Source organism: Micromys minutus (assembly GCF_963924665.1).
Source record: "Micromys minutus genome assembly, chromosome: 24".
NCBI classification, from domain to species: Eukaryota; Metazoa; Chordata; class Mammalia; order Rodentia; family Muridae; genus Micromys; species Micromys minutus.
This window is the reverse complement of record NC_137959.1, coordinates 17451262-17463350: the sequence shown is the minus strand read 5'-3', so window position 1 is coordinate 17463350 and position 12089 is coordinate 17451262. Positions and strand designations below refer to the sequence as shown.

The 12089-nt window shown below is 41.5% G+C and overlaps 1 protein-coding gene across 1 annotated transcript in view; it reads left to right on the top strand.

The window, feature by feature from the left end:
* The window catches only part of LOC308435917 (uncharacterized protein), a gene marked incomplete at both ends in the record, with an annotated part of 51640 nt that overhangs the window by 1309 nt on the left and 38242 nt on the right, over positions 1-12089 (top strand). Inside the window, 6 exons of the mRNA XM_080936650.1 lie at positions 1649-1793; positions 4547-4680; positions 5853-6006; positions 7574-7627; positions 8668-8832; positions 9614-9652. Of these exons, the coding sequence (XP_080792776.1) occupies positions 1649-1793; positions 4547-4680; positions 5853-6006; positions 7574-7627; positions 8668-8832; positions 9614-9652 (691 nt within the window). The remainder of the gene's footprint in view (positions 1-1648; positions 1794-4546; positions 4681-5852; positions 6007-7573; positions 7628-8667; positions 8833-9613; positions 9653-12089) is intronic.

Here is a 12089-nt window from a genome sequence, read left to right as displayed (position 1 = left end):
GGAAACAAATCTGTACTTGATGAATTTTTTTTTGTTCTATGGGATGGAAAATTGCCAACCAAAACCTCCAGAACTCCCAGGGACTCAAACACCAACCAATGAGCACACATGGAGAGACCTATGACTCCAGCTGTATATTTAGCAGAGGTTAGCATTGTCTGGCATCAATGGAAAAAAAGGCCTTTGGTTCAATGAAGGTGCATTTTCTCAGTGTAGGGGACTGGCAAAGATGGTGATTGGAAGAGGGAACACCTTCATGAAAGCAAGTAGAGGGGGGAGGGTGATGGGAGTGGGGGAAAGGGGATAACATTTGAAATGTAAATACAGAGAATATCCTATAAAAAAAAAAAAAGAAAAAAAAAACATGAACTTTGGGTACATTTGTCTCCGCAAACAATCAAACTCTGCACAATTCTGCTATGGAAACATAAAAACTTCCATCCCTGGGCTTTTACCCATGTCTTGGCTTACTTGATGAATTTTGCCTGTGTGCACTGGATAAACAAACTGAGACCATAACAATAATAAATAGAACCTGGGTTTCTACACTACATTTTTTTCCTAAACATTAGTGAACCTGAACTTTTCTATCCACATTTGTCATGTGAATTTATACTTTTAGGAATACCACACAGTACTCTCAATGATGCAGGGATAATGATCCAGGACAGAGATTTAGGTGTCTCTGCTGTTTGATCTGTTTTGTGCCATGCTGGCCCTACACAGCAGGAATGGTGATACCATGCCTTCTCATTGTAAAGAGACCTGAAATGCTGCTTAAAATCTACTTGAAGTCTAGGCACTAACTAAAATGGTCTTCCTGACCCTGCGTCATTGGGCCAGCTGTCAAACCTCTCTGCACCTCCAAATCCTCATCCCTAAAACAGAAATAATACTAGATGCCTGAGGCTGAACAGACCCTTAAATGGCTTCATATACTAGATTCTTCTAGTAATCTGGGAGAACTCAGTAATTTCTCTCAACCTCATGCTACACGGTACCTTTAGGAACCTTTATTGAGGAATCAATAGTGACTGTTGGAACAGGAAGGTATTGGACCTTTGCAGGCCACATCACAAAATATTTGGAGACTTTCTCATCCACTTGAACCTAGAAGGTTGGGGACAGAGCAAGAAAGATATTCAGGCCACCCAGCACATCATGTCTGAGACAAGGCTAGAATTTAGCTTTCCTGAGTTTCTCCCCTACCTCAGCCTACAACAGGCTGCCTAACATTGTAGCTAACTGTCTTGGTTAATGAATATCTTCTGAGAACTATATAGCACATTTGCCTGGTGGAGGAGAATAGTCAACTAGAGACCACCATTCAAAACCCAGAAGGACAAAGTCCTGTCCAGGCACTTCAGGAAGTGACATCTCTTAGGGAAGGTCACCATACAATCATCTTTCTCCTTGATTCAGGACATCCCCCCCAAAAAAAGAAAAAAGAAAAAGAAAAAAACTTCCAAGAAGAGAAGGAGGACTTAGAGACTCCAGAGATTTCTAGGTTTTCCACCTCTCAGCCATGGCAATTAACTCCAGGAAAGTAATAGAAACTACTTTTGTAGGTTCAGATCTCTCAGTGCATGATCAGGTCTGGAGGGCGTGCTCAGTCTGATGGAATCTCAGAAGTTCTCTTCCCTACCAGGTGCTCCCAAAATGCAGCTGCAGCACAGCAACTCTCAGATTTGTTCTTCACCACAACGGAGAGTATACCTTTCAAGTTTTCCGAAGACTGTCTCTACCTGAATATTTACAGCCCTGCCGATTTGACACAAAGCAGCCGATTGCCTGTAAGTGCAGGGACCATTAGTCAAGACTTTAGGTTTGAGCATTTAGATCTTCTGTGGGCTTAGAGAGTGACAAAAGCAGCAGAGGTCAGGAGCAGATAAGTCAGGAGTGATTAAGGGACCATAGCTTCCTTCCAGTGTTCACTTGAGCTTTTTTCCCAGTGATGTTAGACCTTTTTTTAGAGAGCACGATACAGCTCAGATATAATTTCCCAAGTCTTCACAGGGTGGAACATAAAGAATGACTAATCTTATGAGAATCCTATCCCCATGGCAGTTAAGTCATGATTTCCAATAAATTCACAACTGGGAGAAATGTTAGGGGAAAATTGAACAACCCAACACGACACAGATAAAGGAACTAAGGTTCTGATGGGGAAAAATAAAAGAGCATGAGGAAGGGGAAACTCAGGTCTTCTGGTTTTCATGTGGGTGCTCTTAGACAGGGTCTGCAGGGCAGGGAGATGGCTTTATTCTCAGGTCACCCATAACAGTTTCATTGCCAGATGAAAAATTTCACTGTCCCATGAAAAGGAAGGAGGAGAGAGGATGCTGGGACAATCTCAAAAGTATAGTCCCTGCCTGTAGGCAGCACCCCAGGATTTCACTGTGGTTCATTTCCATATCTGGCTGCTTTTGGCACAGTCTGATGACCAGCATTTCACATGGAAACACAGTGCAGGAGAAGGGGCAGGCTGCCAGGTACAGATGACAAGTTTGGGAGAAAGTTTTCTAGAGAAGATAATCTTGGGTTGGTAATGCCAGCATCCAACAAACTTCCCAGAATCCTTCTGTGTTAGAGCCAGAAATGGGGGACAAAGTTGATAATATGTATGTTAAGATTTGGCATCACCTGTGTTCAAAAGTCACGGGAGATGAGCTGGGGTGGGGGCGGGGGAAACCTTGGTGACACTCACTTTTTAAGTCATATAAAAAGTGAGCATCTCAGGAGGCAGCCTTATCTGGTCTTCTCATTGAACAGAGACCCAAAATGTTGTTTCTAATGGACTTAGAAGTATAGGTATTACCTACCAAGGATCTTTCTGAACATGCATCCTTGGGGCAGCTGTGAATCCTCTCTGGGCACCCAGTCCCTCAACTATAGATTGAATAACAATAGATACCTGAGGCTGCTCTGAGTAAGAAATGGCTTCCTGCACAAGGAGACCTTGCATCTGTTTCTGATTCTCCTTGATTGTTGTCAGCACCACTCAACACTGGACCACTGACACCCTTTATCAGGAAGCCAACAGCAACTGCTGGAATAGACAGATTGTAGAACCTTAGCAGGCCAGGCAACGAGATCTTGGGAAGCTTTACTGCCCACACCTGGACCAGAGGTCCAGGTACCTAGAGAGTCAAACTTAGGGTCAGAGAAAGGAAACATTTAGTTCAATTCCACACAACCATGCTTTTAAAGACCCTTGCAACTGGTCTATATAGAAGCACCATAAGCTCTTCAAGACATCATTACCCATTACCCTTAGACTCTGCCTTCACTCTTAGATATCCATGACTCATCTCTCAGAGGCCACAGAGAAAACAGGAACTTGAGATCATGGTAACAGGAGACCCTCTAGCTTTAGACATGTGTACGAGAGCCACTAATTCTGAGCATTAAACCTGGATCTACCTTCAAAAAGATGAAAGGGCAGACCCTTTTCTTAACCTCATGGCCTGCTTCCTAACATGGGAATTGTCATATACAAACTCAGTGAGCTTGGATCCAGTACTGCCTGAGAGGCAACAGCCAGGCTGACTCACTAGTCAGACATGCAGGAAGGTCTGCCTCATGACTCAAGAGCTATCTCACTGCACTCTGGTCATAAACTAGAGGGTTAGTCAGCTCAGCATCTGACTGACAGGAAGAAGCATCAGGATCAAACCCTGAATCATTTCTTACTATCCATAGTTTCTCAGCAGGAAGTTTCTCCTCCATTTCTTATCTGTCACATAGGAAAATGTTATTCCTTATCATTTGAAGAGGTTATTATTTATAGTGCATAGATCAATTCCTGGTTCATCATACCCCCAAAATTTTCTCTCAAATTAATTGATTATCACAATATTTTTTACATACCCTTATTTATTTTCTGATCATATTATTTAAATCAAATAACACAGATTATGAATTATTATATCCCTTCTCCTTGAGTTTCATCAGAGAGCCTGGCACACTGTAGACTCTGAGGTAATGCTAGCCAAATGACCAAAGACCATCTTGAATGAAGGAGACGTGAGTTGGGAGTAGCATAGTGAGAGGACTCAGGCTTGAGGAGAGGTGCACTAGGGAGGGATGCCATCAGGGCAGTGGGTGTCTCCCCAGACAAGCCTTTACCATAGAGAAGTTTAATTCCTCGCTGAGGAGTTAAATGGGATAAGACTAAGTTGAACTACAAAGTCTGTCTCTTGTTCATGTTCAGTTGCCTGAAGTTCTTGTTGTAAAGTGGTGTGATTATGAGGTGATGACAGCCGCATTGGCCTTGATGGGTCCCATGATAATGTCAGTTCTGTGTCTGAGGAGGAGGTGAGAGATGAGAAGATAAGGTGGGGTTATTGAGTGGCATGGCATTCTGAACCTCATCTTTGAGAGTTGAAAACAAAAAGAGTCAGCCTTTTTCAACCTTCCTGGCAACTTGTGTGGGTTGGGCAAATGACCTGGAGTCACAGCCTAGATATAGACAATCAATCCACATGGACTCAGCGGTGGTCCCAAATCTTCAACCTACTACCTGTGTGGCTTTATTGTTGTCCAGGTAATGGTGTGGATCCATGGAGGTGGATTGATAGCAGGCGGAGCATCACTCTACAATGGACTAGCTCTCTCTGCCCATGAAAATGTGGTGGTGGTAACAATTCAATACCGCCTGGGTATTTGGGGATTATTTAGGTAAGATACTAAAATTTTCCTCTCAGCATATTATCTTTGTTTTGGTTCATTTTGTTGAATTAATAAAACAAATGCCCAAGATTGGCTAGATAGAAGAACAGAGATTTATTGAAAGGTTTGAAAGACTCAAAGACCAATGTTTGGGTAGAATAACTATGTAGTGAAAACTCTTGCCTAGGAAGCAACAACGTAGAAGAACAGAAATTAGATTTTTACCTGAAGAAGAGATTGAATGATGGGGGAAGTAATGGGAGGCAGTCTTGATATTTTTAGACAAAACACTCCTGGAGAACTGAACAAGGTCCTATGAGCACTACAAAGATCCTCTTTCAAGTGATGCCCCAATGGGACAGTCACCTTGCACCTAGCCTTATCTCTTCATGCTCTGTGCAATCAATATTACTTTTCACTATCACCACAATCAAAGTCCTGTGCCTCTGTTTCTACAATCACCGTTGTTATAAATCTGTACTTTGAATACCATAGCTGCTCCTGCCAGTGGCCTGAGTGATCTGTGAGAAAATGACTAGGTCCTATCATGTCTCTGCCAGTGGTCCCCACTTCCAATAATATAAAAGATCCGAACAGATCCTTTGTTCTATCTAACTATTCACCCATCATACATTCACACATCTATTTACATAGCCCTAGGACCTGATGCTTCTAACTAAAATTCCCTTTGCAGTTTACTGATGAAACCATGGCTCATTTATTTTCCTTTCCCGGGGTTGCTACTTCAAATATGAATTTCCCAGTTGAAATGCCATCCTATAGACCCTCATTGGCCACACTGGTTTTTTTTTGTTGTTGTTTGTTTGTTTTGTTTTTTTCTTGGCTAACTGACATACTGTCTTCTAGTCTACTTGATTCCGGTCTCTACTGTGAGCTGGGCATAGTCAGAGATTTTGTCTGTCTTGTTTTCTATCTAGTTGGGCAAATTTGGATATACTATGGGTCCTCAGTGCAGTACATTGTTGCTAGAATATGAGTGTAGAGCCTCACATAAAGCAACACTGTCAGGAATATAGGCAGGTAATGCCTCCTCATCCCCTGTGTCAGTGATGTGGTGTCCAACCTGATTCTGAAAAGCTCACTGAACCTCTCCAGTCCATCTGGCTCTTAAGAGCCCTGCTATGACATCTCTGTTCCCATTCCACCCTGTCATCTTGCAGCACAGGTGATGAACACAGCCGGGGAAACTGGGCTCACTTGGATCAGCTGGCTGCACTACGCTGGGTCCAGGATAACATTGCAAACTTTGGAGGGAACCCGGATTCAGTGACCATCTTTGGAGAATCAGCAGGAGGTATCAGTGTCTCTGTTCTTGTAAGTATTCTTTGCACCAGACCCCTTGCCTGGGATTGATATGGCTACTGGGAGAAGAAGGAGGTACATGAGAGGGAACCTGTTAGAAAGCAGCCAATTCAGTTCAGTATCTTTGCATTCAACACCTGCATTGAGGTTGACTCTGTTTGCTGCACAGCATCAGATGATGGATAGCTTCAGGTGTATAATCAGCTTCCCTTGGCATATAAGCTTATCATTTTTTTTTTTTTTTTACTTTTTAGTTCTGGAGTCACGAGCATCTCCAGCTTCTCTTCTCACTTGGATGATCTTTCTCCGTTCTGATCATTTTAATAATAGGTTTCAATCTACAAGTCCTGGGATGCAGTGATGGGTACCCACTACAAATGGGAGGAGATGAGCAATAAGCTGTGCCAAGTGTCCTTGTTTGGGTTGAAGCTGCATCTTTACATTAAGAAAATTCAAGACCCAAGATCAGACTGAGGCTTCCCCTGAGGTTAAGAAGGCAGCAGCAGGTTATCTTACGGACGTGAGGAAGGGAAGAAAGAAATATGGATGATCTAGGGTGGAAGGGTAGGGAAGATGATGCGGGTCACAGACATAGGCTGGGCATGTTAAGTGTCTTGCTGGTCTGTGGAATTAAGGCATAGGAACAGCGAGAAAGCTAAAGATGTTCTAGAGGTTGTAAGAAACCTTACCTTCCTTAAAGTTGAGTAGACATTCAGCCATAGAACTAACATACACTGGCCTACTCCTTAAATTCTCAGAGGGAGAATAATTTAGAATACTAATCGGTTATTATTTTTGAGTTGTGATGTTTTAAAGCGGGAACCTTTGCACATAACATTAAAATAAATGATTAACTATGTCATGCAATATTAACATAAGGTTTAGTAAGGAGAGAACATGGTCAGTATTTGGAAGAATGTAAGAAGAGGTGTGAGAAGGGTGTAGGCATGGCTCAGTGGCTGCCTGCCTGCCGTTCTTCCAAAAGACCTGAGTTAGGTTTCTAGCAGTCACATCAGGCAGATAACAACCACCTGGAAACAGAAAAATTATTAAGTAAGACAAAAATTCTCCAAAATGCCCAGTGAAGAATAAAGTCTTACTTACTAACATACCGAGGGATTGTCACTTGGCTGTTGTTATATTTAGCCTTTTCGGTCTTTTCTAGAGTTCCAGATACATTCATGTACATATACAGAATTTTATGAGACATGATATCTTTCTCTCTATTCATCATTCATCATATATCCTTCATCCATACCCTCTTTCTTTGGCTTAGATCAAACATTTGGGACTTAACTGTAGCTTGTTTTTCTCCCTAGTTGCCTTTAGCATGGGCTGATGATCCAGTAAGTTGGCATTTCCATGTAAAGGAGGGCCAGATATTGGACAGGCTGCCAGTCACAGGTCACAAGGTGCTGCTTCCATTAGACATCTTCCAACCTCAATTAATCTGATGCAGAAACCATCCCACAGCTATGCTAACAGGTTTATCTCCTAGGCGATTCCAGAATTTTGTTTTCAATTTGATGTTAACCACAAAACCCATCTTAGGAGCATAAAATCTTTTCTCTCCTTCCAGGTCTTATCTCCTCTGGCCAAGAACCTCTTCCACCGAGCCATTTCTGAGAGTGGTGTAATCTTCACTCAAACCATGGGCAAGAATCTCCAGGCTGTGACTGAAGTAGGTCCCAAACTAAGCATTCCTGCAACATTTTCAGAGCTTCCCTTGGGTGTTCCCTCGCTTTTCTGGCTATGGGGTGCAGCTGAGATAATCAATTCTTAAAGTAAAAATAGCTGGGCAGAAGGACTGCCTTTTGACTCACAGCAAAGACACATTCTGCATGTTCAGACATAACTTCATGTGAATCATGTTACTCAGACACCTGTGATTCTGCGCAAGTCCTGAAATATAAGGTGATATTTTTATTAGATACTCTCTGCATTTACATTTCAAATGATCCCCTACCCCCTTCTCTCATCTCCTCCCCCTCTACTTGTCTCCAAAAAGGTGCACCCTCTCCCAATTACCCTCTCCACCTCAGTGCCTTGGTAATCTTCTACTTTGGGAAAATATGCCCTCACATTAATGCTAGACAGGAGATATCTTTTTGTAGCTCACCTGAATCGAAGTAGTTAGTGAGTGGGAGGGTTAGTGTATAAAACCAAACAGACCTCATTCTCCATTCCAAATAGCTTCTACAGAGGAATTCAAATTGAAGAAAATTGTGTGTGTGTGTGTGTGTGTGTGTGTGTGTGTAACATGACCCACTTGTGTCATTATTTCTCTTAGTAATTCTGTGGGATATATTATCTACATCTTTTAATATAGATCAGTGGTTCTCAATCTTTCTAATGCTGAGATTATTTAACACAGTTCCTCATGTAGTGTTGACCCTAACCATAAAATTAGTTTTGTTGCCACCTCATAACATAATCCTGATATACAGGATACATTTTCATCTTTACAAATTCACCCAAAAAGGCCAAAAGCCATAAATTGAGAAGTGCCTATTTAGACACTTTACAAACTTATCTTCATCGTCATAAATAATAAGGAATAAAAAAAGAGAGAGGGAGTAAGAGGAGAGGTAAGGAAAGTAGAAGAGGGATAGGAGAGAAGGGAGAAGGAAGAAGAAAAGGAAGAGACAGAGGAGGAAAAGGAGATTGGGCTAGAATCTACTGTCTACACTGACAGAGAATATAGTCATTACTCTCGCCTGTGATCTTTTTCAGATAATTGCCACTCTTTCTGGGTGTAATAACACCTCATCAGCTGCCATGGTTCAGTGCTTGCGTCAGAAGACAGAGGATGAACTCTTGGAGCTCACAAATAAACTGGTAATATGTGCATCCCTTCTAGTTGCTACTATTCTGTATCCTTGGTTCCAATCTTTATTTCTTTTGCTGTTCTTGCCCTGGATCGACTCTAAGGGTACAATTTCTCAGTTCTTGGGAAGACTGTCAACTTCCTGACTCAAACTGGCAACTGGGAATTTCATTTTCTATTATAAAACATCTTAAATGTCCAGAGTTAGTCCAAATTATATAGCTCATGATGAAGAATTACATGGAAATCTTTCAAATTTATCAAAACTTGTTATTTGAAACTTCTTGTTACATTTTAGTGAGTGAGATATTCAATTAGGAGATTCTCAGTAAAGTGTCACATTATCTACTGGTTGATATAAAAATCAAGTTATAACACAGTAGTAGGCAACTTCTCTAGAATTTATGAGATATTGCCTCAATTATGGTCCTAGGACAGCCATCTGTTTCTCTGTTCATTTATCTATCATCCACTGATTTATTTATTCAACCATCTCATTTGTTCATGTCTTTTCATCAATTTGCTAGAAGTAAATCTTTAATTTTCTTAATATATTTTCAGCATGTCCCTTATTCATGGATAATCTGATAAACACATATCTTTGATCCCTCCAACCATCCAAACGATGGACCATTCTTCACCTAACTATAAAAAAAAAAAAATTGTCTGTTTATCGGTATGTATTATACAACTCACCAATTATATATTTTTTAATTTTTTATTAAAATTACATTTCTCCCTATGATTTCCTCCATTCAAATTCAAAGGCAAAGAGGAAGGAGCAGGCTTAAGACAGTCACCAAGATGGGAGGGGCTGCTACAGCTAAGAAGATTGGACTATGAATCAACATGAGACACAATCAGTGATCTCTGAACACTAGTCTTTTTCTTCTTAATGTCTTGTGTTTATTTTCTGTCTTGAGATAGGCTCCTACTCTGCAGCCTAGAAACGTGTGATCTGCCTCCCTCAGCCTCCTAAATGTCATTATTATAGGTATAAACCTTAACACTAAGTGCAATATAAAAAGGCACTGTACAAACAAGGGCCTGGGAAGGTACAAGGAGATTGATGGGGAGATGTTGCACAGCAGTGGGTGAATCTTTGCACTACAGAGAGCAGGTCTTTGCACTGCAGGGGTTCAGTAGCACACCTGAGACTGAGGAGTGGGGTGATGGCATGTGGCTGAAGTTCAGGAACATTGGAAGGAATTTCCGACTGGACTTATTGATAAGCAGGTTATAGGGCATGGGATAAACAGAAAAAGGAAAGATGCCTTTGGCTTCCCTGACTCAAACAGCAAAGTACATGACATGCAGCTATCAGTATTCCTGAGCAGTAGTGGTCCTTCTGTGGGCCTCATGGTTGCTCATGCCAGTGTCTTTTTTTGATTCCAAGGTGCTGATCCATGCAGGCCCTTACTGTCTGTCTTCTGGAAATCTGCCTCTGCTTTCCCTTCTCACTCTCTTTGCTTCTTGAGAATACAAGATGGACCATGCCATTTCTCTTCTTAAAAGCCTGACTTTGCTTACAGGATTAAGTCCATTTCCTGAATTGAGATAGTAACCCCCATCCCAAACAACCCTGCGTGCCTTTTTGTTGCTGTGATTAAAAATCCTCAGATCTAAAGCAGTTTGGTAAAGGGTTTATTTGTGCTAACCCTCTAGGCTATGGTTTATCACTGAGGAAAGACATGAAGCAGAATCTCAAGCAGGTCAGTTCAGCTAAGGAAATAAGTGTACAAGAATCTATGGAGGAAAGCTGTTTGCTTGCTCATGGGAAGACACATACTTGGCTAGTTTTCTTATATAGCTTAAGACATGGTTTCCAGGGAATGGTGCCGCCCATAGTAGGCAAACAAAACATTCCTCCATAGACACGCTTACAGACCAATATGATCCTGACAATTCCCTAACTGTGACCTTAAGCTGTTAAAACTAACTAAGGATATATATCAAAGAATTAGGTTTTATTATGAAACTTAAAAACAGATTTATTTATTTATTTTAGTAAGTATGGAGTAGCTGTTTTCACACACACCAAAATAAGGCACCAAATCTCATTACAGATGTTTGTGAGCCACCATGCTCTTTTTGGGGAATTGAACTCAGGACCTCTGGAAGAGCACAATCTCTTAACTGCTGAGCCACCTCTCCAACATGACCTCCCCCCATTTTTTTTTACAGATTTACTTATATATTTTATGCATATGAGTGCCATGTCTGCAGGCACACCTGCACACCAGAAGAGGAGATCAAAACTCGTTACAGATGTTTGTGAGCCGCCATGTGGTTGCTAGGAATTGAACTCAGGACCTCTGCAAGAGCAGCCCATGCTCTTAACCACTAAGACAGCATTCTAAAATGTTTTAAACTTTTCAAACAATTAGTTTTTGCTGTTTTCTGCCTGCCCACTTGTATCTTTGTTACCTTACTATTCACAATAGCAAAGGAATGGAATCACATGTCTATCAACAGCATAACAGATAATGAAATTTTAGTCAAGTGTAAAGAAAAGTGTGCTGTATATTATACGAAAAAAATAATTCCACTCTGTGGTCCCCTTTCTAATACTCTCCCAGAGAAGTCCCCCCAAGTCCAGGCTGCTGTGACTTTCCCAGGATGAGCCCTGTACACAGCAGACTCCTTGCTCACTTGACGCATTTTCTTCCCACTACTTAGAAAGGCTCACTCTCTTCTTCAGTTGTCCTTGCACAGATTTCACTCCAGAAATCAAAAGGACCAGCTTTGTGTGTCTGACATGTCATCTTTCTTCAGAAAGCATCCCCTCTTGCCAGATTTAGAACATTCTGTCTTCACTAATCAGCTTCTTCGAGGTGGCAGTAGTTGGGCCCAGGTGGTATTTTCTGCTATCAGCCTGTTGGACAGAATCTGGTACTTGCTGTGGTATTTTATTTGTCTAAATAGAAACCAGGTTTCAGCTTAGGCTCCTCAAGTGATAAGCTCAGTACTTCTCAAAGCCAACTATATATCCCAAAGCAAGCAAATTTACATATGGATGAACAGAGGCAATCAGCCCTTATTAATAAGTAAGAATTCTCCTCTTCCCAATTCCCTACCATTGCATTACCACTGCTGGGTTCCCACCTCACAGCTCTGACCTTGAGGTCTCCTAGGTTCAGCCATTGTCCTTAGGACATTGGGTTTCTATGGCCATAGGCACAGGATTCTTCCTGTTTGGTAAGCTCTCAGGTCAGCAAAAGAGGAGGATGGATCAAAAGTAAGGTGTAATATAAGCACTGTGTTTCTG